At 37.0% G+C, this 22,491-nt stretch overlaps 2 protein-coding genes across 3 annotated transcripts in view; one reads left to right on the forward strand and one right to left on the reverse strand.

Moving 5' to 3' along the window:
- Positions 1-10,790, forward strand: part of LOC131427667 (carbonic anhydrase 2) — a 63,746-nt gene extending 52,956 nt beyond the window's left edge. The window contains exons 3-5 of one of the 2 annotated variants that reach the window (XM_058591061.1): positions 3,261-3,332; positions 9,484-9,781; positions 9,862-10,790. In XM_058591061.1, the coding sequence (XP_058447044.1) occupies positions 3,261-3,332; positions 9,484-9,781; positions 9,862-9,914 (423 nt within the window). In that variant the 3' untranslated portion in view covers positions 9,915-10,790. Of the gene's footprint in view, positions 1-3,260; positions 3,333-9,483 lie in introns of both variants that reach the window. The other variant, XM_058591062.1, reaches the window with a different exon arrangement.
- Positions 10,791-16,972: 6,182 nt separating this feature from the next.
- LOC131427669 (HEAT repeat-containing protein 3) lies at positions 16,973-19,323 on the reverse strand. Its single transcript, XM_058591064.1, has 3 exons — positions 19,212-19,323; positions 18,551-19,147; positions 16,973-18,494 (listed from the first exon to the last, which is right to left on the reverse strand). Exons 2-3 carry the CDS (start codon positions 19,143-19,145, stop codon positions 17,137-17,139), a joined length of 1,953 nt encoding a protein of 650 aa, XP_058447047.1. The 5' UTR covers positions 19,146-19,147; positions 19,212-19,323; the 3' UTR covers positions 16,973-17,136.
- Positions 19,324-22,491: the final 3,168 nt, after the last annotated feature.

Genomic DNA, 22,491 nt, shown 5'->3' on the forward strand with positions numbered 1-22,491 from the left:
TCCTATTTTGTCTGCAAAAAATCTCCGGCATACTGGATTTCCCTGCCATAGTCGACGGTTTTGAAGGAGTAAGCGATATATCAAAGGGAAAGCATTGCTCTGATTGGTCAATCGATGCTAAAGCGCAGCTGCTGGAAGCATGCGAATCTATAAATATAAGCAAAATTATAGCTAACGTTTCAGTCCAATGAGAAGCATGCTAGGGGTAGGTTGTTGCTAGACAGCAAGACAAAAAGTGCCATAAAACGATTTGAAGCTTTAATTGGTATGCTCTGATCTTGTGTCATGCAAGTTCGGATGAAATTCCATGTTATGTCGTTTCGCCTGAGAAATTTACAACTATCCCAGGGTAAATTTGAATAATACAGTATCATTTAAAAGCACTGTACCTCACTATCATCGAGAAATTTTTTCTAGAAATTCGTTTTATTTTGTTTTTTTTTGTTTCTGATTTGAAACATCACAGTGAGTTGACATAACACCAATACATTAACAGACAAATGTAGAACAGATTTTAAATCTTTGCGTTAAGATCATCAAGCTTGAATTCTATTTTTGACAGTTTTAAATTATACGACAGCCTGTCATTTAAGAACAGATAACCATCACAGCGTTGCGAATAGCCTTAGGGCATGTTCAAAAGTATTCTAGTTCTAGATGAATAATTTATGTCAGTTTTAATATTTGAATCTGGAAATTATAACAAGAAAAACTGGCCGCCCCAACAGCGTTTTAATCGTGTTTCAATAAATCAAATTAAAACGGCTTGCTGGGGATACGTTTGTTTCAGTTTCAGTTATATTATGGACCACCCATATAAATCTTGCAGCTGCTGAATTTGCTCTTAGGGCATGTTCAGGAGTGTTCTAGTTCTAGATGCATAATTTATGTCAGTTACAAAATTTAAATCTGGATTTTATAACAAGAAAAACTGGCAGCCCCAGCAGTGTTTTACTCGTGCTCAGAGATGCCAATTATACAGATTTATCTGTATTATACAGATTTTTACATGCTCATACAAATTTAATACAGTGTACAGATTTTATACAGATTTCCTTAATTTAATACAGATTTATACAGACCTCACAGATACATATCTGTCTGAGCTATCTTTTAGTATTTCATTCCAGTGACGAGATAAAAGTCTATCAATCAACGGACAAATCACAAATTAATATGGAAATCTGTTGTGACATCCATTTTTATTATATTTTGAAATCAGTTTGAACTGATATTCACGGAAGTAAAAGCATCATGAAACTTTACTGTTAAACTCAGAGTTGAATGACCCGACTTGACGTTGCATATTGGGCGTTGAGATTCCATGTCAAATTATGAAGTCAACATTTTCAAACTAGATAAATATATTGAATTACAATTCAATTGTTATGAATAAAATAATTAAAGAAATATGAAATTTCGTCATTGAATATTCTTGTGAGCGCGGCAATGACTGATTGAATCTACCATCCTACAATCACAATCTATTGGAATAACATCTTTAGCATCATTTTGTTGTAAGAATTGAATTATATTAGTGAATACAGATTAATACAGATTTTTCATACAAAGTAATACAGATTTTCTATGAAAATATCTGGCATCTCTGCTCGTGCTTCAAATATACAAAAAATAGAACGGTATCGTAGACCAGTTTTAAATTTGACAGAAGAACTGGTCGAATAAATAAAACTAGAACGGCTTGCTGGGGACACGTTTGTTCCAGTTTCTGTTCTATTCTGGATCTTCCATATAGAACTTTTAACTGCTGAATTTGCTCTTAGGGCATGTTCACGAGTGTTCCAGCTCTAGATGCATAATTTATGTCAGTTCCAAAATTTAAATCTGTTTTATTTTTGAAACACGAGTAAAACACTGCTGGGGCTGCCATTTTTTATTGGATATTATACCAGTTCTATTCTGCCAGTTTTTCTTGGATTATATACCATATTTAACTAGAACACTTCTGATTATGCCCTTAAAAGCAAATTCAGCAGCTGGAAATTTTATATGGGAACTGATTCCCAGCAAGCCGGTATAACTTATTTTATTCGAACAGTTTTAGGCCGTTTTTCATTGAAAAACACTGGTGGCGTGGATTGCTCTGGTTCTATTTTTCTTTAAACACAAGTAAAACTCTGCTGGGTTTTTTTTGTTAAAATTTCCAATTTCAAAACTATGCATCATTATGCATCTAGAATTATAAAACTCCTAAACATGCCCTCAGAATACCTACAAATTGGAACAGTTCTTAGCTCTGTTTAAAAGCATTTTTACGTTGTTGACCTTATCACGGTTTGAAAATTTTAACAATCATTACCCTATAATACCGAAAATGGATGTCAGATCCGGAGCAAATTTAACACCCAGAAATCTGTAAAACCTTCCTTTAAAACCTAAGCTGGTGAAAATCAATTCAGCGATGACTGAGAAGCTTATTTTAAGATTTTGAATTTTCGATCACTATTCTTGGTACTTGGGGTATAACTCATAGTCTATAAGCAGTGGAATATGCGGATTTCGAAATAATTGAAGACATACGTCTTTATTCTGAATAAAGACGTATTGGTTTTTCGATCGAATATGGTTCGGCCGAATCCTAGTTACCTTTGATTTTGCTAGCGTTATTGGGAATACAAATGAAATACGAACGAAAAAACGATACGTCGTTATTCAGAATAAGGGTGATAAATTCAAATGACAGTTTCGTTTTGTTTAATTTATCTTTCGATTATTACGGCAATCCCTCTATCTAACACTTCACATAGAATAATGACTGAAACCTTCTACTTTTCATGTACATTTAAGAATTTCTTGGAAAATACAAGAATACTCCGTAATAATTGAAAGAGAATGTAAACAAAGAGAAATTGGCATTTGCAGCTGCGATCTTTTCTAACGTTCGTCGATAATTAAGGTTAAGATCGGACAAACGTAACTGCGGTTCGTACACATTTTTATTTGATGTATAAATATATCCATACACACTGCATCCGTGTGCGTTACAGATACGTCAAATTTCTCGAAGTAGGAATAGCTTGAAGTATCAATCTACCAGCCCTCTTGGATCTATCGAATTTTGAAAAAAGTATTATTTTTGAGTTAATTATTACAAAGATAGATTTTTGTACACCATTCGAGCATAGACGCATTGCTGTACTTTCTCTCAACCTAAGTTATCTCTAAACTTGAAATAAAGACATTTTCTGCTTCGATGATTGATTCCAGCGCTCAATAATATTATTTTTTTTCTTTTTCAGGTCGGCAAACCACACCCCGAATTGGATACCATTGCGCGACTGTTGCCGTTCATCACTCACAAGGGTGATCGAGTAAGTATTGTTATTGTCACAGTCAATTAGCAGCGATAGCATAGCAAAAAATAAGCATTTTGTTTTTATTCCATCATTTTTGCCAGACAATTGAATAGAATTTTTTGTTTAATCTAAACAAAGCGCAGTTTCTGTTATTGCCCTAATCTGTGTCCATTTTGTCCAGCGTAAACCAATCTACGGCGAAGAAGCACAATATTGGACCACGCCAGACGGAACAGACTATCGACCAATATCGACATTCCTCGTTAAACATTGCGTCTGTCTAATCAATGCACCGGAGTAGTATGAAAGAAAGACAGTTGACATTAGTCATTCTCGACCAAAAGGTGTTACAAAAGCTAGACACACAAAGCACAAGTGCACCTGACCTGGGATTATATTTTCACATTTGCTCGAATTGGTTGTTCACACAATAATGTGGACAGAATAGCCACCGGATCTTGCGGGGGAAGATTGCATTACCCGTCAAGAATTCCAGTGTGTACACTCCAATCGTTCATTAGAGTGGCCAGTGTGCAAACGGGATTGACCAACAACTCACTTTTCGTGTTGACTGACTTATTTTTTATGCGGAGTGTGTAAGATCATTTCGACAGTTGTTCGTTTAGTGGATTTACCAACATTTTTAGTAGGAATAATCAATAAAGAAGTTGGATTTTATCTGACAAAAGATCAGAATGGTTTATCTGTTGAGTCACTCTACAACAAACACAAACACACATGACTTGGATGCAAAAATGGAATGGAATCATTGTCATAGTAGAGAATGCACGAGAAGTAATCGATTTACATCAACCAACTGATGCAAATTTCTCCTTTTCCGACGCAATCCAATGCGATGGCGACGGCTTGATCTTTTCGAGTGGTTTTGTATAACGCAAATTGAGCCCACGTGAAATGCGGTGTATAACTTGTTGCACGGTCTTAAATTTCAAACGCATCCTTTTGAACGGCGATGTAATTCTAGATAAGAGTTGTTTTCGTACTGTTACACAACGATGGGCACGAAGAATTACTGCGCAGTACTACAATTCCACTTTCTTGATTGCCTTGGGTGCTGCTGACAAGCGACACCTAGCTCGGTACCCACGCATTTGTTGACACACTTATTGGGAAGTCAATCAACGTGGAGAAAATTAAATAGGTATTCTTCTTATAATACCTCGCCATTAGAACTTCCCGTGCTGCGTCACCGTCCAGTTGCTTTCGAGTTCAGTCTGTTTGAGTTTACCCGGTCGTTGGATGCGTTAAAGAACTGGGATTCACTAGAAGACCCTCTTAGAAAAAAACGTTGAACGGTGGTCCTTCGTTGGTTGAATACGTTGGATCATTGGTCCAATGAACGTCCGATCAATCGTTCAACGGGAGGCCAACACGGGACTTTTGTTTGCCGATTTTGAAACAGATCGTTGGACCGAATGCCATTCAACAAACCCGCGGAAAGCGGTCCGTTGTTGAGCCATTTTTAATATGAGGAGTCGGAGCCCCGTTGGACTAGTTTTACTGAAGAATTTCTGAAGTTTTTTTTTCACTTTTTTTATTTAACTAACACTACATACCTGCACAATACTGCTACTTCACGTAGAATAACAACAAAATTTCTTTCTATATGAAGGTAACACATAATTTTCACACTATTTTTGCAAGAGAAAAAACAACAACAAACCGTTCCAGCAAACTGAACGAATATTTCGTGCAGTATGTCGTTCAAGAAGAGCGCAACGACCAACAAAATAGAACGGCCTACTGAGAGGGGATTGATAGTACCTATTTAAGTACGATGCAGACGGTCCGTCACCTTCTGTCATGCATTCTTACGGATACATTCACACGTAACGTAACCGGCATGGAACGTCTCGTCGACATATGAAGAATGTATTAAATTAATTTTGACGGAGGCCGACGTTCCGGTAACGGTGACGGAAGGAGACGGGCTATCTGAATCGTACATTATCCGGACAGAATCAACCAAGGGGTCGTGTTTTGTGGCATTCGAAAGAAAACAAAAACTTATCAAGAATAGATTCTCTGGGTTTCTGCTCTCATGTGATAAAAGTTGCAAATTTCAGGAATTTCTCTTATTCTACATACACTTACCAGCTTATATCTGGTTGTTCTTTTACACTGAAAAATCTCTTATTTCAAAGAAACAATTTTTAAAAGGTTGTTATTATTAGAGAGTTATTGCTTATCTATTATTTCAAGTCTCTGGGAGTAAAAGGTGAACGAAATCTGATACTGCTCCGGTTTGGATGAAACTTTGAACACGCCTTCAGTATGACAAACTGTTAATTTTGAATGGATAGAGAGTACGATGGTAAATGGACAGGTGGCGCGATTTTTCTATGTATGAGTGCGGTTGTCATTTTTTTCAGAAAAACAAGATTTGGGGAAGAAAACTAAACATCGAGCGTTTCAGGATCATCCGTCGAATCCCGTCCAGTTGCTATAACCGAGAACAAAGTTTTATTTCATATTTACCAAGACGGGAATACTTTATAACTTGGAAAAATTAAACTACTTATCCAAAAAAAATCAGCTCAGAAATAGAATTTTGAGCCATGTTTTGTTCCGATATTTACTTGTGTGGATCCCGGTGCCATACTTAATTCCGTGAGAAAATGACAAACACAGCCAAAACCGCTTCATTTTGCCACCAGTGTTAATGCTACATCGTGGAAAGACTGATTTGACACAAGAATGAATGAATGAAAACTGAAAGGTGAAGGATGTTTTTTTTTACATGCACTTTATTCATATCGCATGTTAGCTATACCTAAAGAAGCAGCTGCAGAAAATCTTGAACATAAAACCGACGACTTGAAACTCTAACAAATATGTACACTGTAAAAAACAGTTTAATGCTTTTTCAAGAATAAGAAATCAAATTAAAACTTTGGCAGCAGTTTTTTGTTCGCACACTAATGCCGTTTTCGCATAATGCCAAACTCAACCCAATTTTTACTCTAACTGCTGTTTGTTTAAAGCCAGTTTCGAACCTAGTTTCAATGTTGTTGAACTGACAATCGAGTCAAACCTTGTTTTTTATATCATGTTTACTCAAATCCCCGTTGCTTAATGCGAAACCAACACAGTTTCGTGAAAAGTGTTTCATCAAGAACCTACCCTGGGTCAGTTTCAGTTTTTTCAAGCGAAACCGACATATTAGTGCAAATGCCACATGCCGTTCACATCAGGGATGTCAGTTTAAATTTCTAAATCGGTTTCAAAAAGTTAGTGCAATCAAACTGATTCAATGGCTGGGACAATATCTTTTTAGCGAGCAAAAATGAAAGTGAAATGTTCGAAAGATGTAAATTTCAAAAATGTCCATTCATCATATGATAGTAAGTAAAATCCTCGAAAGTATTCGGGCGCATAAAAATCTGCTGCCGTACATTCGGAGATAAATCTGCAATCGTGGCATCACTGGTTTTCATATATTGGGCTTATTTGTATGTGTGTACTGGGGGAAACGAACTGTCTTAGTTTTGTTCAAATGTAGAAACGGTATAGCTTTAAGGAGCAAGACTCTTTGCAAGCGTATGAGTAATGCCAACAATGTGTGCGTAAAAACAAATTCCGGCGCTTCTTTTCCTGATTTTACTCAATAAATTTTCCACATGGTTGTAAAATAAACCAATCGGTTCATACTGCTTAAAATTACAGTTCAAGAAAAGCGAAAATCTTAGTCTAAAACTCTTCCGTTTTCCTTAAAACTGCTCGAGAAAAATTATTTCAGTTTCAGCTTACTTCCACTGACACATTTGATTAGCAACAAGCACATTCCTATATGGATTTCCTCTTGCAGATATTATTGTGATATAAAGATTTACGTACCTTCTATTAGTAATTCGGCAAAAAAGGAACCTTGAATTTAACACACGAAAGGCAATGGATATGGAATGTTGTCGTAAAACTATTTATTTTTCCGGCAAACTGATTTGTAACAGAAAATATTTAGTTTAGTTTATTTTGTGTAGCACAATCTAATACAAATGCATTCAAGCAGTGTTGCTAACTTATTTATTAGGGAATTAAAATCTACATTCATAGAGTGTAAGCAATTTTCCATCAAACGTTGGTGAAAAATTGATCAAAACTGATATTTTATCCAAGATGTCAGGCTTAACATTCATTTGAGAATAAATTATTGTGAAAAAAGATTGTTTGAATCTCAATCGTGCAATCCTCTTTGATAAACTCGGTGCACTGCATATATGAATACACAGATCTATGGCATACGTACTAAATAAAATGTACGTAATACACAAATTACCAACACAAGTTAACTTGGTTTACTCTTGATCCTTACGAACTATTCACACCTTTTCGATCAGGTTTGGTGCTGGCATAGATCCGGCACATGGATAGCAATATTCTTTTACACTTTCCAATGCGTATATTCACACTTCCTGCTCTGCGCGTGGGAATCAACTTGTTCTTGAACACTTTTAGTACTCTTGAGATGGTTGAATTACAGATTACAGATGTAATTTCACGCTCCTACATTTAAATCACTTCCATCTTGACCGCAACAAACCACACAATTTACAGGATGTAAATAATACACTTCAAAGAGAACTGGACTCTGTCTGGCTTGTGTGAAGAAAGTTTACTCAATTTTTGTCGTGAATACGACTTACTTTACTATGGGGTGCCTTTTCAAAATTTACCCTCTGAGAGAGTGATAAGTTTTTGATCGTGAATATCTCTTGTTGTATCTAACGAATCAACATAATTTTTGCTACATGCCATCGGAAATATGATCACAATTTTATGATAAAATTTTCAGTTGTGTGACATAATCTCAAATAGTTCAAAATTAAACTTTTCTGAAATGTTTGGTATAAACGAGTATCAAAGAGTATAATTCATATGGCGCGTTTGCCTTTCTCGTATTTTGAAAGCTCATAGCTCAGTGATCTGTGGAAGGATTTATATAATCTAACTACCAATAGAATCGAAATTTTTCAACTTAAACGTGTATAGCAAGAGCATTGAAGTATTTCAATAGTACACTATTGAAAAACCTATCTCATTTGACCCATGTCAACACCAGCCAATCAGAACGCGTTCTGAGGAAGAGAAGAAAATAGCTGCTGCTGTACAACAAATCGTTCAAGAAAAATGTTTCCAAAAGTGGTGAATATCGTAGTGAGTTCCTCAATTTGGTCCTTCTGAATGCTAGAAACGAATCCCTACAGCATATTGATAGTCTCTTTCAATAAATTATGCAAATCCGAAATGAAATAATCGACATTGAAATTCTATATGCGGCTATTTTTATAGCCGTTAGGACCGCCCATTAGTGAAAAAGCTACAAACGAAATCAAATAAAAGGAAATCTCTTAACAAAAATTGAATCAGTTTGGATTCTATCGCCACTGCGAGCAGATGTGTTTTGTGTCGTCTGCACAGCTAGTTTCGCTTTCGACAAGAGCGATTACGTCACAGCTGCCAGTCATTTCGATGGATGAATAAGCATCGTTGGAAAGCATTATAAAAAATCAGCCGTTCTAATGGCTCTAAAAGTTTTCTGAAGAACTATTAGGATGTGTTGTTCGCAAATCGAAAGAAAATATCCTCAGTTTAGTGCAAATGTAAAACAGTTTGGTTAGATTCTTGCACTTTTCGCTGTGTGAAATTCACAGTAATCGAGATCAAGTGAAGCCTTCTTTGTTTTTGCGAAAAATGTGGAAAAGGGGAATGCTTGCATAATTCATACAATTGATCAACTATTTGATATTCGGAAGTGTTAAGGAACATGTCATTTGTTTTCGTATTCACGACATCCAGTTATGTCTCTGACATTACCCACCCGCCTTTTACTCAAGACCGAACCTTTCACAAAGAAATTAGTAGTGGTGTAAAATAAATGTTAGCCGTTATCCGACGGATGACACTTAAATCTTTAGCACTTCCATCAGACATCGTATCAACCAATTTAATTGGGTGCTATTCAAATTTATGCAAAACTTCACTTTGTGAACTACCTGAACAATCTTAAACCATCGTATTTTGAGTTTACGTTTCGTATAGAAATGCTATCGACACTGCATATCTTCTAAATGTATAGAAATACTAGACAAATAGCGTATGATACCGTCAAAATGAACTCTAACCATACTTTTTGTTCTCTTTCCAGGTCACCCTAACCAATCCGCTGGACCCGGCCCATCTGCTGCCGGAAAGCAAGGCCTACTGGACCTATCTCGGGTCACTGACGACGCCACCGTGCTCGGAGTCGGTAACCTGGATCCTGTTCAAGGAACCGATTGAGGTATCCCACGAACAGCTGGAACTGTTCCGTGAGATGCGTTGCTACGATGCCCGCGAGGAGTGTCCTTGCGACGATTCGCTCCACAAGACGTTCGAGTACGGCAAGGTAATCAACAATTACCGGCCGCCGTTGGAGTTGGGAAATCGCGAACTGCGTGAATATGGTGAGCACTAGGAAACCTGGTCCGCCGTGCTTCTGCAGTGATTTGATTAACATGATGAATTTTTTTTTGTGAATGAAAAGCAATAGCAATTCACTCGTGTGAACCCACGCCTTTCACCCAATATAGTGTGTAGAAGAGGAATTTAAATTACATCCACTACGATATTCAACTCTACTGTGGTTAGCAGTTCTTCAGACTCTCAAAGAGCAGAGGTATTTAATTTCATACAGTAACAAAGATAATAAAACTTGTATGTCTCTTCCGTTTTGTGAGTTGTTTAAGGTAGGTGGCAGTCAAGTTAATAAGGATTTGTCTTATAAAAAGAAAGTTAGCCGCAATATTTCGCCGCAAGTACGGATGGACAGGAAATAAAAACTAAACAGGATTGGTTTATAGCATGATTTCAATGAGAACTAGGAGTAGTGCAATCTATTATTGATGATATTTAAATTTGTTTTTTATTTAGAACTGTTTAGAAACGTTGCACTTGTGATTATAATATTACATTAATATTTTAGTGCAACATTTAATCCTAATTCAAAAAGGCCATTTTAAGATATTGTAATCTTTAAAATTTAGTAATTTTATAAAACATTTGTTCACATTTTGTTTCTATTTTAACTAATTTTGTTTGATTGCGATCGAGAAGATTAACATGATAGCAAACGAGACCAATTTTTAGGAGAGTAACGAGAAAGTGCCTACAGTAAATGTAACTGACAGCAGTCGACAAGTTAACACCAGGAAAATAGAAACCTAAAACCGTGAACAGTATTTATATCAACTAAGGGTACAATATTTGCCACGTAAAATTAATCATTTTCAACGGTTTTATTCAGTAGAAGATACCTACTGTTGCAGGCCAATTGTTTGTTACGTGCATGTTTAGGAAGTGCTGTTAGATACATATTTACACGAGCACGCAGCACATCAGCCGAATAACGGGAAATTATTGTTAGTATAGTTGTATATCCTGAAAGAAATGAAATAAAATGTACTAAGAGTAGAATATTTACGAAAGTGACTGCAATGTAACGATATATCACATCCAAATCTAGTTTGATTGCACACAAAATGTAAGCCTCTAGAACAGTTATTTCCAACCTGTGGTCCGCGGACCTCTGGGAGTTCACCAAGTAGTTTTTGGGGACCACGAATTATTTTCATGAACAACTTTTTTCCTATCACCTTACCTTACCTAACAGCTATAGCCCTGAGGTGTTCTTGGCTGTATCAAGGATATTTCTCCTCATAACTCGGTCCATGGCTGCTCGTAGCCAGCCACTCAAGACACGGATGCTTCTAAGATCACCCATCGATCCACCTTGCTCGCTGCGCTCCTCTTCTTCTTGTACCAGTCGGATTAGATTCAAGAACCATTTTTACTGGACTGTCGTCCGACATCCTTTTGACATGCCCAGCCCACCGTAGACGTCCGATTTTAGCTGTCCGTACGATGGGTGGTTCTCCTAGCCGCCGTTGCAATTCGTGATTCATAAGCCGTCTCCACGTTCCGTTTTTCATCTGTACTCCGCCATAGATGCTCCTCAGTACATTTCTTTCGAAAACACTGAGGGCGCGTTGGTCCTCTGCCAGCATAGTCCAGGTCTCGTGGCCATAGAGAACAACCGGTCTAATGAGCGTTTTGTAGATGGTCAATTTCGTGCGATACTTTTCTCGATTGAAGGGTTTTTCTGAGTCCAAAGTATGCACGATTTCCTGCCAAAATACGTCTCTGGATTTCTCTGCTGGTATCATTATCGGCGGTCATCAATGAGCCCAAATACACGAACTCGTCAACCACCTCGATATCGTCACCGTCTATCAATGTTCGTGGTGGGAGGTAGGGTGACACTCAACAAGATACAAGAGAGTCCATCACCTTGCCGTAGCCCTCTCCGATATTCGAAGGGACTCGAGAGCGTCCCAGATACTCGGACGTAGCACATCACTCTATCCATCGTTGTTTTGACGAATCGCGTCAGTTTATCCGGGAAGCTATATTCGTGCATGATCTGCCATAGCTGTTCTCGATCGATTGTGCCGTATGCCGCTTTGAAACTGTCACTTGCTCATTCGGCCTTCTAAAAAATCACTCGGCTGTGAAAATGTTGGCATTTTTTTGTTTAAGTTTTAATTAAGTGTGTATGTGTATGACGCAAATGTGCACCTAATTTTCTCGGAGATGGATCGGTTAATTTTTACGAACTTTGGTTAGATTTTTAAATTCTCATCAAGATCCGAAATTACAGGGTGACATGTAGGGCTATAGTATCAAAAAAAGCAAAGTCCATTACATTCCTTTTGTGGAATTTGGCCTTTCTGTTTCAACAGACTTCGCAGCCGATTCTTAGGCTGTGAACCATTTCACGGTTAATTTTAACTTTTGGTTAAAATCTGACACTTGAGTGGTTATTTGATGTCGAGTAGTTAAATTTGACTAAAACTGTGGCCCATTTCAAAATTTGACGGACGGAAAGTTATTTGGGTTTATTTTCCACTGGAAATAATTTCAACTAAAGAATTAGTATTAGAATTTTCATTGCGAGATTTTTTTCAGTGTTGGAAAACAACTATCGATCTGTCAAAAATAACCATGCTCTCGAGCAGGGTTATTTTTGACAACATCAAATTAACCACTCGAGTGTCAGATTTTAACCAAAAGTTAAAATTAACCGCGAAATGGTTCACAGCCTTAGTGTACAGAATCATTGCATGGCTAGTACTATGGATCCTACTGACACTAAGGCTGTGAACCATTTCGCAACCACAGTTGTTCTTTGTTTATTTTCTCTTCTCTTAATTACAAAGCGGTTTCCACGTTTATCATTCAACTTTTTGCATAAAATGATACTCGAAACTTTCGACTTTCAAACAGAATTGTGAAACCCAAGAAAATCTTTATAATAACATCACAATAATCAAAAGAGGAACTGTCACTTGCTCTTACGGCCATCTGAAAAATCAACTGATATTTATTTTCATCTTACCCTTAAGGTCATTCTATCGATTAGAGACAGCAGAGATCTCTCTAAAAATCTAACTAAGGGTTTTTGCATAAACTGCCAACATACATAAAAAATGACAGTTTAGAAAAAATAATAATGTATTAGTTGTACATACCGGTAATCGGAGTCAAATATTCCAATACGGAACCCATACTGAATTCTCAGAGATGACTGAATCTGTTTTCAGCTACCATATCTCGGTTGATTTTTCATTAGGGCGTATAAGCAAGTGACAGTTTCTCTTTAATCACTTTCTCTTTAGATTATTGTGATGTGATCAAAAATATTTTCTTTGATATCACTATTCATTTCATGCAAAGAGTTGAGTGATAAACGTGGAAACCGCATGGTAATTTATAGAAGAGAAAGTAAACAAAGAGAAACTGTCACTTGCTTATACGCCCTTTTGAAAAATTAACCGAGATATGGGGCACTCAAATAAAAATTCACGTTCGATTCACTTGAAAAATCACGTAAATTGGTTTCAAATGTCAAATAGAATATTTTACGTGACGAAAATGGATGTTATACGAACATCCCCTAAAATGAATAGAGTCATCACATAAGGTTTACGTGAATTGACCAAACGTCAAACAATCTACGTGAATTTTCAGTGTGAAAAACTCGATTTTGAAAATGGCGAACAGTGGTTCTCAAATTGTAAGTAGTGTAAATATTTGCGAGAAATGTTATTTAATTACAATTTTTTACTACATCGACCGGACCATTCCAGTATGAAAGTTTCCATGTGTTTAACTGCGTGAGTTCGGAAGTTCGCGCTCCTCCCGAATGCTTCAAACAGATCGTTCGTCTACCGAAAAACGAGTTCAAAATCAGTATGAAGCTAGAGCTAGAGACACTGGAACCATGTAATGCGACTTCAACCTGCATTGGTAGTGTTGTGGGAGTTCTCGTATCTCGACTTCGGCTTTGGTTGGATGGCAGTGACAACACGATTTCTGAAGACTTGCCGATTCGAGATCCCACGACGTTATTAGTTTCTTTTTATTTTCAGCCATTAAATTCTATGCTAATTTTCTGAAATAAATGTTTTATTTTTCATTTCCTAGATTTATATAAGAATCTGAAATCTCCCTTTTGACTTTAACCAATATATAAAATAATAATTCTCTGGTATCTAAATTTGATATGAACTGATAGGTAAATGTGATATGAGCAGTACATTACATTTTACCTATGAAACACGTAACTTTTACTGGATTATGCATTAAACAGCTTTTAAATGTCAGTACATTAAAACCTACGTGAAAAGTAGGGTGGAAAATATTCACATAACTTTTCACGTAACTATAACGTGATTATTATTTTGAGTGGGGGTTATAGTTTAACCATACCCACTTGTACTCGGCGGGCAGATTTCCTCCCAGACGGCTGGTTATGTCTGCCAGTCTGGCAACAATGCAACAACCGTTTCCGGCAGAGAATTTCGCCTAGCGGTTATTAACGGTTCTTTTTCTGTCGGATTCATGCCATACAAGATTGGCAGAACCGTTTTGAATCGGTTCTACATTTTAGGAGACTTGGTTTTATTTTTTCAATAAAAAGTACATATGAAAGGCAATAAGTTATTGCCCTTCATATATACTAACCATGGAAAATGTTATTACCAATAACAATGCTTTCTCACTACCAAACATATCCATATTTCAATCTAATTTACCTCCTCTCAACATTCGTTTTTTGTATGTACATGCGGGATTGACGAAAATCAAATGAAGTCGAATAAAAAAAAAGAAAAAAGAAGGAGGAGGGAAATAAACAAGCACGTACGGCGAGATAATGACGCAATTTCGCCTGGACAATTTTGACAGCAGCTGGAATGCAGCCAGCCTTCTGACGGTTGCCAGAATTCCTCACAAGCGGGAATGAGTATAGTGCTTTTCAGCAAACAATAAAATCAGATGATGTTAACAACATGCAAGTTCACTTCTACTATGAATGGTTTTGGCTCTAGAATAGTAATATTGAACTGTATATGGTATAAATAACTACTACAAATGGAATGTTTAGCATAACCGTTAAAGCATCTTATTTTAACATTGTACTTATTGTTTTAACTAGTTCCATTGTATTTTTGACATTTCACTTCTGGTTCTTTCGAAACTTGGAAATCTGGTTAATTTAACAATAGTGAAGATCATTCGAACATGCAAAAATTTTCAAATTTATTTTAATTGAAATTTCGATGCAAAAATAACAAGAATATATTAAAACCTGCTTTAATTTTCCAATACATTTTTCATTGATTTAATATTATCTTGAAAATTTTAAAAATTTATTTATAGTATTTCTGATTTAAACCAAAATTTACCTTTACTAGTCTCCACAAGAGCTTGTTTTTTGAACGCTTGTAGGCATTCAAAATCATCAACTCGTTGCTTTCTTTAACATTTCAATGTTTCTGTTATGAAATCGTTTGGGTTTTTTACCAGCGAATTTTTGGGGGAATAATACTGTTTCTATAAAAGTGTAGAAAAAACGTTATATAAAAATGGCTAATAGAAGTATTTACACATAACCTTAACGGAAAACTTGGATATCATTTCCGAAAAACCTTCACTCAAAATAATAATCATATTATAGTTACGTGAAAGGTTATGTGAATATTTTCCACCCTACTTTTCACGTAGGTTTTAATGGACTGGCATTTAAAAGCTGTTTAATGCATAATCCAGTAAAAGTTACGTGTTTCATAGGTAAAATGTAATGTACTGTTCATATCACATTTATCTATCAGTTCATATCCAATTTAGATACCAGATAATTACTATTTTATATATTGGTTGAAGTCAAAAGGGAGATTACAGATTTTTATATAAATTTATGAAATGAAACATGCCATGAAATATAAAACATTTATTTCAGAAAATTGTCATATAATTCCAATGGCTTAAAAAGCAACTAATAACGTCGTGGTATCTGAAATCGACAAGCCTTCCGAAATCGTTTATGTTGTCACTGCCATCCAACCGAAGCCGAAGTCGAGATCCAAGAACTCCCACAACACTACCGATGCAGGTTGAAGTCGCATTACATGGTTCCAGTGTCTCTAGCTTCATACCGACGGCCTGTTTGAAGCATTCGGCAGGAGCAGGTAAACTTCCGAACTCACGCAGGCACTCGGTCCAGTTGAACACATGGAAACTTTCATACTGGAATGGTCCGGTCGATGGAGTAAAGAATTGTAATTAAATAACTTTTCTCGCAAATATTTACACTACTTACACTTCGAGGGCCACTGCTCGCCATTTTCAAAATCGAGTTTTTATCACTGGAAATTCACGTAGATTGTTTGACGTTTGGTCAATTCACGTAAACCTTATTTGATGACTCTATTCATTTTAGGGGATGTTCGTATAACATTCATTTTCGTCACGTAAAATATTCAATTTGACATTTGAAACCATTCTACGTGATTTTTCAAGTGAATCGATTGTGAATTTTTATTTGAGTGTTCCATATTCGCTAGATATATTCATGTGCCAAGTGTTTACGATGCTTCTACAGGGTCCGGCACTCGAAGTGTAACCAATTAAAAAGGCCATAAATTCAGTTTGGAAAATTACTTTTACTTAATTCAAGGTACAAAATGTGTAAAAATAATACAAAATTCAGAATCAATTCTCTTTTGCTCGATATGACCACCTTTTGCCTTGACTTGATGACTTGATCCAGTAAAAGTCGAAGTCGAACGGAATAAAGAATGCAACTCGAACGAAAGTGTAGATTCGTTCGTATCGCAAATCCGTCGGGTTGCAGAATCGGGGTGATTATCCATTTCTTAGTAAACGAAACCGTCACACCTGTATAAACAAATTAGAACGATTCTAAACCGAACAGAAGTAATACGTACCAAAGACATCATATTAACAAGATATCCAGCTCTCACATTTCCCGAACAAATCTTTGGCAACATCCTTTTTTGCGAGTATGGCGCTCTCAGGCGAGTCCGCATCGAATCTCGTACATAGAAGTAGGGGAGAGAAATGTCAAATTCGTACGCGCCAAAATAGCAGCACTGCGCACCCATACAATTGACATGACATGTTGAATGAGACGCTGTACGATGGCGTTGCTGAACTGAAGATTGATTTCGCTCCAAGGTGACAGAGCAGAGGACAAGTGATATTCAGGCTCGTTGAAATGAATGACATCTCCAAACTTTGTCCTCTACTTGATTCTACCAAAAAATGATAAACTTTATTTAGTCTCTCTATCACACCTAACGACTAAAGATATAGAGGAAAACTAGTTCTATTTTCTCATATATATAACATTAAATATATGCTGTTCACGCAATCACTAGAAGGCTTCACCAAACCCATTTCAAACTTCGGCGGAAGGTCTAAATTTTTTCATTTCGGTTTCAAGATATTTGCAGAACCGACAGAGATTTGTTCGCACGGTGCAGACAGCCGGATATCGTTCATTCAACTCCCGTTTGTTTTGTTTCAGTTTGATTTTCATCCTGCGATCCAATTCCTTACATTTCGTCACCATATCCAAATCATGCACGATCTGATTCCAATCGTTTTCGGAAAATATATCCATCATAGAATCCATAGCTTCGGAAATGGTCCACAAATCTTGTTCCTTTAGGCATGTGGTGAGGACAAAATTGATGATTAATTTAATTAATGGTTCGGATAGAAGACACCCCAAAAGGCCAAGCATACGCAACCAGTTGGCACGAATTTCTGGATCATGACAATCGGTAACTCCGGTTAGCATTAGCTGAAGATCAGTTTCCGTCATTTGACGGAAGAGCTCCGGATTTTTGCGTAAATGTTCCAGCGTGGCACGCATTAGTGAAGTGGATGCTTCCAAAAGTCTGGGATTTTTCTCGCCTTGGAAAACTTGTTGACCCAGTTCTAACCACACTTGATAGATTGCTTCTGCTCCACCGAGATCTTCGGTGGAAATATTGTTGCACAAATTGTGTAGACAGAGCATGGAAGAGGCTCGAAGGTTGTTTACTCGCTTGAACAAATTTTTATCGTTTTCGACCAAGATTTGACGAACATTTTCTGCTATTGGTTGCGCTTTTTGCCAAAGTTTCTCCACAAATCCGTATGATTTAATTGCTTCCAAGATTTCCGTTGGTAGCTTGTCGGTGTTCTGAAGACTATCATTCTGTTCAGTGGTTTCATAGTCATGAACACTTTCAGCGTCTGAAAGATTATCGTCGTCCATTTCGTCATGCCATTCTTCTTCCCCGGTGGAACAAATGTTGGTTAGTATTTCAGCGGCGATTCGCTGTGCCTGTAGGAGCCAGCCTACATTTCGAATCTCCAATTCCACCTCCGAGGGCATATCAGCACGGCGTCTTCGTTGAAAAGCTTGTTCCGCCGATTCATGATCCATATGCGAGTCGTCGGTTACCTCCAAATGAACTACATCTTTTTGATTAAGCAACGGAAGAGAACTGGTTAAGCTTCCCAGAACGGGACGATGATTGACATCCAAAGTTTTGGACAGTGTTGCAAATAATTGACTGAAATATATTGATCCAATAGCAGGTACATTTGCTATTATTCCTGCTGCAACCGTTCGAAGCAGTACGCATGAGTTGTCTCCATCCAATGTCAGCAGAGATGATAACTCATTCCCGAAGTTAGGTAGTATTCTCCAACAAGCAGTGTTATCCTCCGATATGACAAGCAAACATTGTGCAACTGTAACAGCTAGAAAAGAAATACATTAAAATAAAGTTTATCTCAGCTAGAATCGATAAACTTACCAATTTCTTTACCATAAATTTGCCAATCTAAGCATTTGACTAAACTCTCCAGCAACTGCGACTGATTGAAGGTGTCCAATGCAAGCGTGGTACTTTCGCACAAATTCCACAGTAAATTTACTGCTTGCAGAAAAGTATCCGACTTCTCATCCAACTGATCATGCATGTTTCGGTCAATAGTTGGTTTCCATTCTCCGTTATATTTGTTCAATAGAGCCAGCAAAGGAGTCAGCACGTCCTGGTCTACCATGTACTCACAGATTTCAACGCTAAGCACCGATAAGTTTCGAAATGCCCCAGCCGTCGCATGCCGCACGCTTTGATCGGGATCCACTAGCAGCGAGGCAGCAATTCGGACCACGTCACTTTCAACTAGGGCCGTAAGGTTCACATCATTCTGGCAGATGGTGGCGAGTGTCTGCAGACCGCATATTTTTTCCTCTGCACTGGATGACTGCAACTGCTCGGCTATGGCATGAATCGGTGAGTCCGATTTCCCGTTCGATAGCTCTTGATCGATAAGTGCGTTCCCGTCAACCAATCCGGTAGGATTCAGCTTGTTTTTGTGCACTTTCGGTTTTCTGGCTTTTCCCATCGCTAAAATCAGAAGCACAATTATAAATTTTCAGCGAAATCAAATTTTATAATGAAGCACATGTACCGAATTATGATGGACAAAACTATTTCGGCCTCAAGAGCACTGCCACACGCGTAGAGAAATCGAACCGAAAGAAAAACAAAAGAAGCATTCAAAGCTAGCTGTCAAATTTCACGTGTTCGAACAGTTATGGAAACTGTTCGAAAATTTGTTTCCGAGTCGTTCCGGAATGATTAGAGCGTTCTCGTCTGCCATAGTAGAGATACGATTCTCAAAATGAAATTGATAAGGGCATATTCAGGAGTGTTGTAGTTCTAGATGCATAATTTATGTCAGTTTTAAAATTTAAATCTAGAAATTATAACAAAATAAACTGGCAACCCCAGCAACGTTTTATCTGTGTTTCAAATATAGAAAAAAATAGAACGGCAGTGTATACCAGTTTTAAATTTGACAGTAGAACTGGTCGAATAAATAAAACTAAAACGGATTGCTGGGGATACGTTTGTTTCAGTTTCATTTACATTATAGACCACCCATATGAATCTTGCAGCTGCTGAATTTGCTCTAATTTAATGAATTTTCGGATTCTTCAAAACAGTTATTTTCCGTGGGGGAATACAATTCTCGATTGATTTTCCAGAAGGCCGTAACAGCAAGTGACAGTTTCTCTTTGTTCACTTTCTCTTTCGATTATTGTGATGTGATCTAAAAAGGTTTTTTCGGATTTCTCTGTTTGGAAATCGAATGTTTCGAGCATTATTCTATGCAAAGAGTTAAGTGATAAACGTGTAAACCGCTTTGTAATTAATAGAAGAGAAAGTAAACAAAGAGAAATTGTCACTTGCTGTTACGGCCTTCTGGAAAATCAACCGAGAATTCTCATATATCGGTACTAACATTTGATTAGGGCATATCGTGCGATGTGCCCTTTTGAAAAAACCGAGCAATGAGCATTATATTTTGTAACATTCGCAAGGGTCTATCGTGCGATATGCCCTAATCACATGTTACTACCGATGTGACCTATTTTGAGCTAGGACAAGACCAGACTGACAACTGGCTTCTTATTCATCCTACTCGTCATTTTCGCCCGGTGGAATAAATACCAACCTATCGGCTACACTGTAGCCATATTTACATATTTTTTAAATACTTCAAAAAAAATATTTATGTAATTAAAATTTTTAGACTCGATTTTTGATTTGAAATAAACATGAAACATGTTTTGGTGAATGCAATTTTTATTATACATTAACGCTTGAAACAATTAATTGAGCTTTGATGACAAAACACGATATATATCATGTTGAAAGCAAAATCGAATCCATTGTTGACGTATTACCGGATCTCTTCAAAACCGGAAAAAGTCAAGTTTGGATAGAAATGCTTAATGCGACCACAGTGTGGAACACAATAGCTCATTCTTCTCGTAAAACTAAACACACTTTCGAGTTTACACTAATTTAACAAATATTTTTTGGTTACACTTTAATTCACTAAAAAGAAAAACGGCTTGATGCTGATTTTAATTACACAGTGCTGCCACTATATACATTTTTTACAAATGAGATTGAAAAAGTGAAACATTCTCTGAAAATGTTCATTGGTAAGCTAAAGTTATACATTTTATTAAACTTGTTTTTTGATTTTCTTCATACTTGGCATCATTGCTCGCGTACCCTGCAAAATTTTTTCTTTTCACAATGTGCGGGTATCAACATCATAATTAGCCAATCAGAAACTGGTCCATTTTTTAACAAAAGCAGCCCCCCCAGTTGTCAGGTCTTGTCTTATATTTTGAGTGATAAATACTATTGAAATAATTAGGATTGGATTGAATTGATTGCAGCCAAGTTGAATTATGAAGAATAATGTGGAATAAGCGCGAATTGGCTTGAAATTCACACTTCAACAGATTTGATATCATATTTCAAAGCTATGATAATCAAAGAATCGAAATAATTTATTGATTTTTCTGGATCGTCCAATAATTTTTTATAAGAATCGACAAGAATAGCGAAAGTGTCGGCATGTAAATTTATTGTGAAAAATAACTAAAATTTGGAAGAGTCGTCTCCATTAGAGTTGGGTAATTCGCTCCTGAGCTGTTCCAATGAATCGAATCATAAAAGTGAACTGACAGCTCACAGCTCTTTTTAAAAGAATCGCAGCTCACCAGCTCACTCATTTGCTACCCAGTTCGCCGCATTGTGAAGCTAGGAAGAAGATACGAGCTGAACGGATCTTCGAGAAGAAATCGATGTCAACATTTCATAAGGGCACATAAACCAATGATATTTTCTCTTTGTTTACTTTCTCTTTTGTGAATATCTCCTTAATTTTCACGTGTACCTACAAAGTATTCATGAAGAATGAAAGAAAATATCCCCATGTTTCCAACAGTACCAAATATGTAACGAACGGTTGTATAATAACGCAGATATAGTCTAAAGAGAAAGTAAACAGAGAGAATCTGTCAATTGTTTTTAGGCCCTTTTGAAATGTTGACGTCCAAATGTTTGCACCAAGTTTCGTTATTTCTTCCATGCCTGCATCTATCCTTCTTCGACGGATTAAATGAGACATTATCAGTAAGAACTCTTACTTCTCACGGCACAAGAAAAACGAGTCACAAAATTAACCATCAGTTTTAAATGAGCTGATGAGCTGATACATCGAATCGGTTCATTTTGGTGAGCTGATCGGTTCGGAGCTGCTCACCAACCCACATTATCAGATCCGAATGGATTCCGAATCAATTCCGAATCGGCGAGAAATTTTCATTCGGAATTTCATGTGGAAATCATAATGGATTCCGAATCAATTCCAACTCCAGTGCAACAACCGATTCCGAATGAACAGGTTCGCCTACAACCGGTTGATTCGGAAATCATTCGGAATTGAGTGAGAAGATGCGGACTGAATTGTCAATTCGTCTTCTTCTTCTTCTTTCCTGATTTTGCACGTTTTCGTGCTGATTTTCAGTTTATTTTTAAACGAAAACATTATATAACTGAATATACAAGTTTAAATCTTCATGTTTTTCGGATATACAGAACTAGTAAATAACCAGTTCTTCTTAGAATCCCAACATAACCCACTTAGAAAAAAACGTTCAACGGTGGTCCTTCATTGGTCCAATACGTTGGATCATTGGTCCAATGAGAGTCCAATCAATCGTTCAACGGGAGTCCAACACGGGACCTTCGTTTGCCGATTTTGAAACAGACCGTTGAACCGAATGCCATTTTTTTGGTTCAACAAACCCGGCAGACAGAGGTCCATTGTTGAGCCATTTTTAACATGAGGAGTTGGAGCCCCGTTGGACTAGTTTTACTTC

The sequence above is a fragment of the Malaya genurostris genome, chromosome 2 (assembly GCF_030247185.1).
Source record: "Malaya genurostris strain Urasoe2022 chromosome 2, Malgen_1.1, whole genome shotgun sequence".
Classification (NCBI taxonomy): Eukaryota; Metazoa; Arthropoda; class Insecta; order Diptera; family Culicidae; genus Malaya; species Malaya genurostris.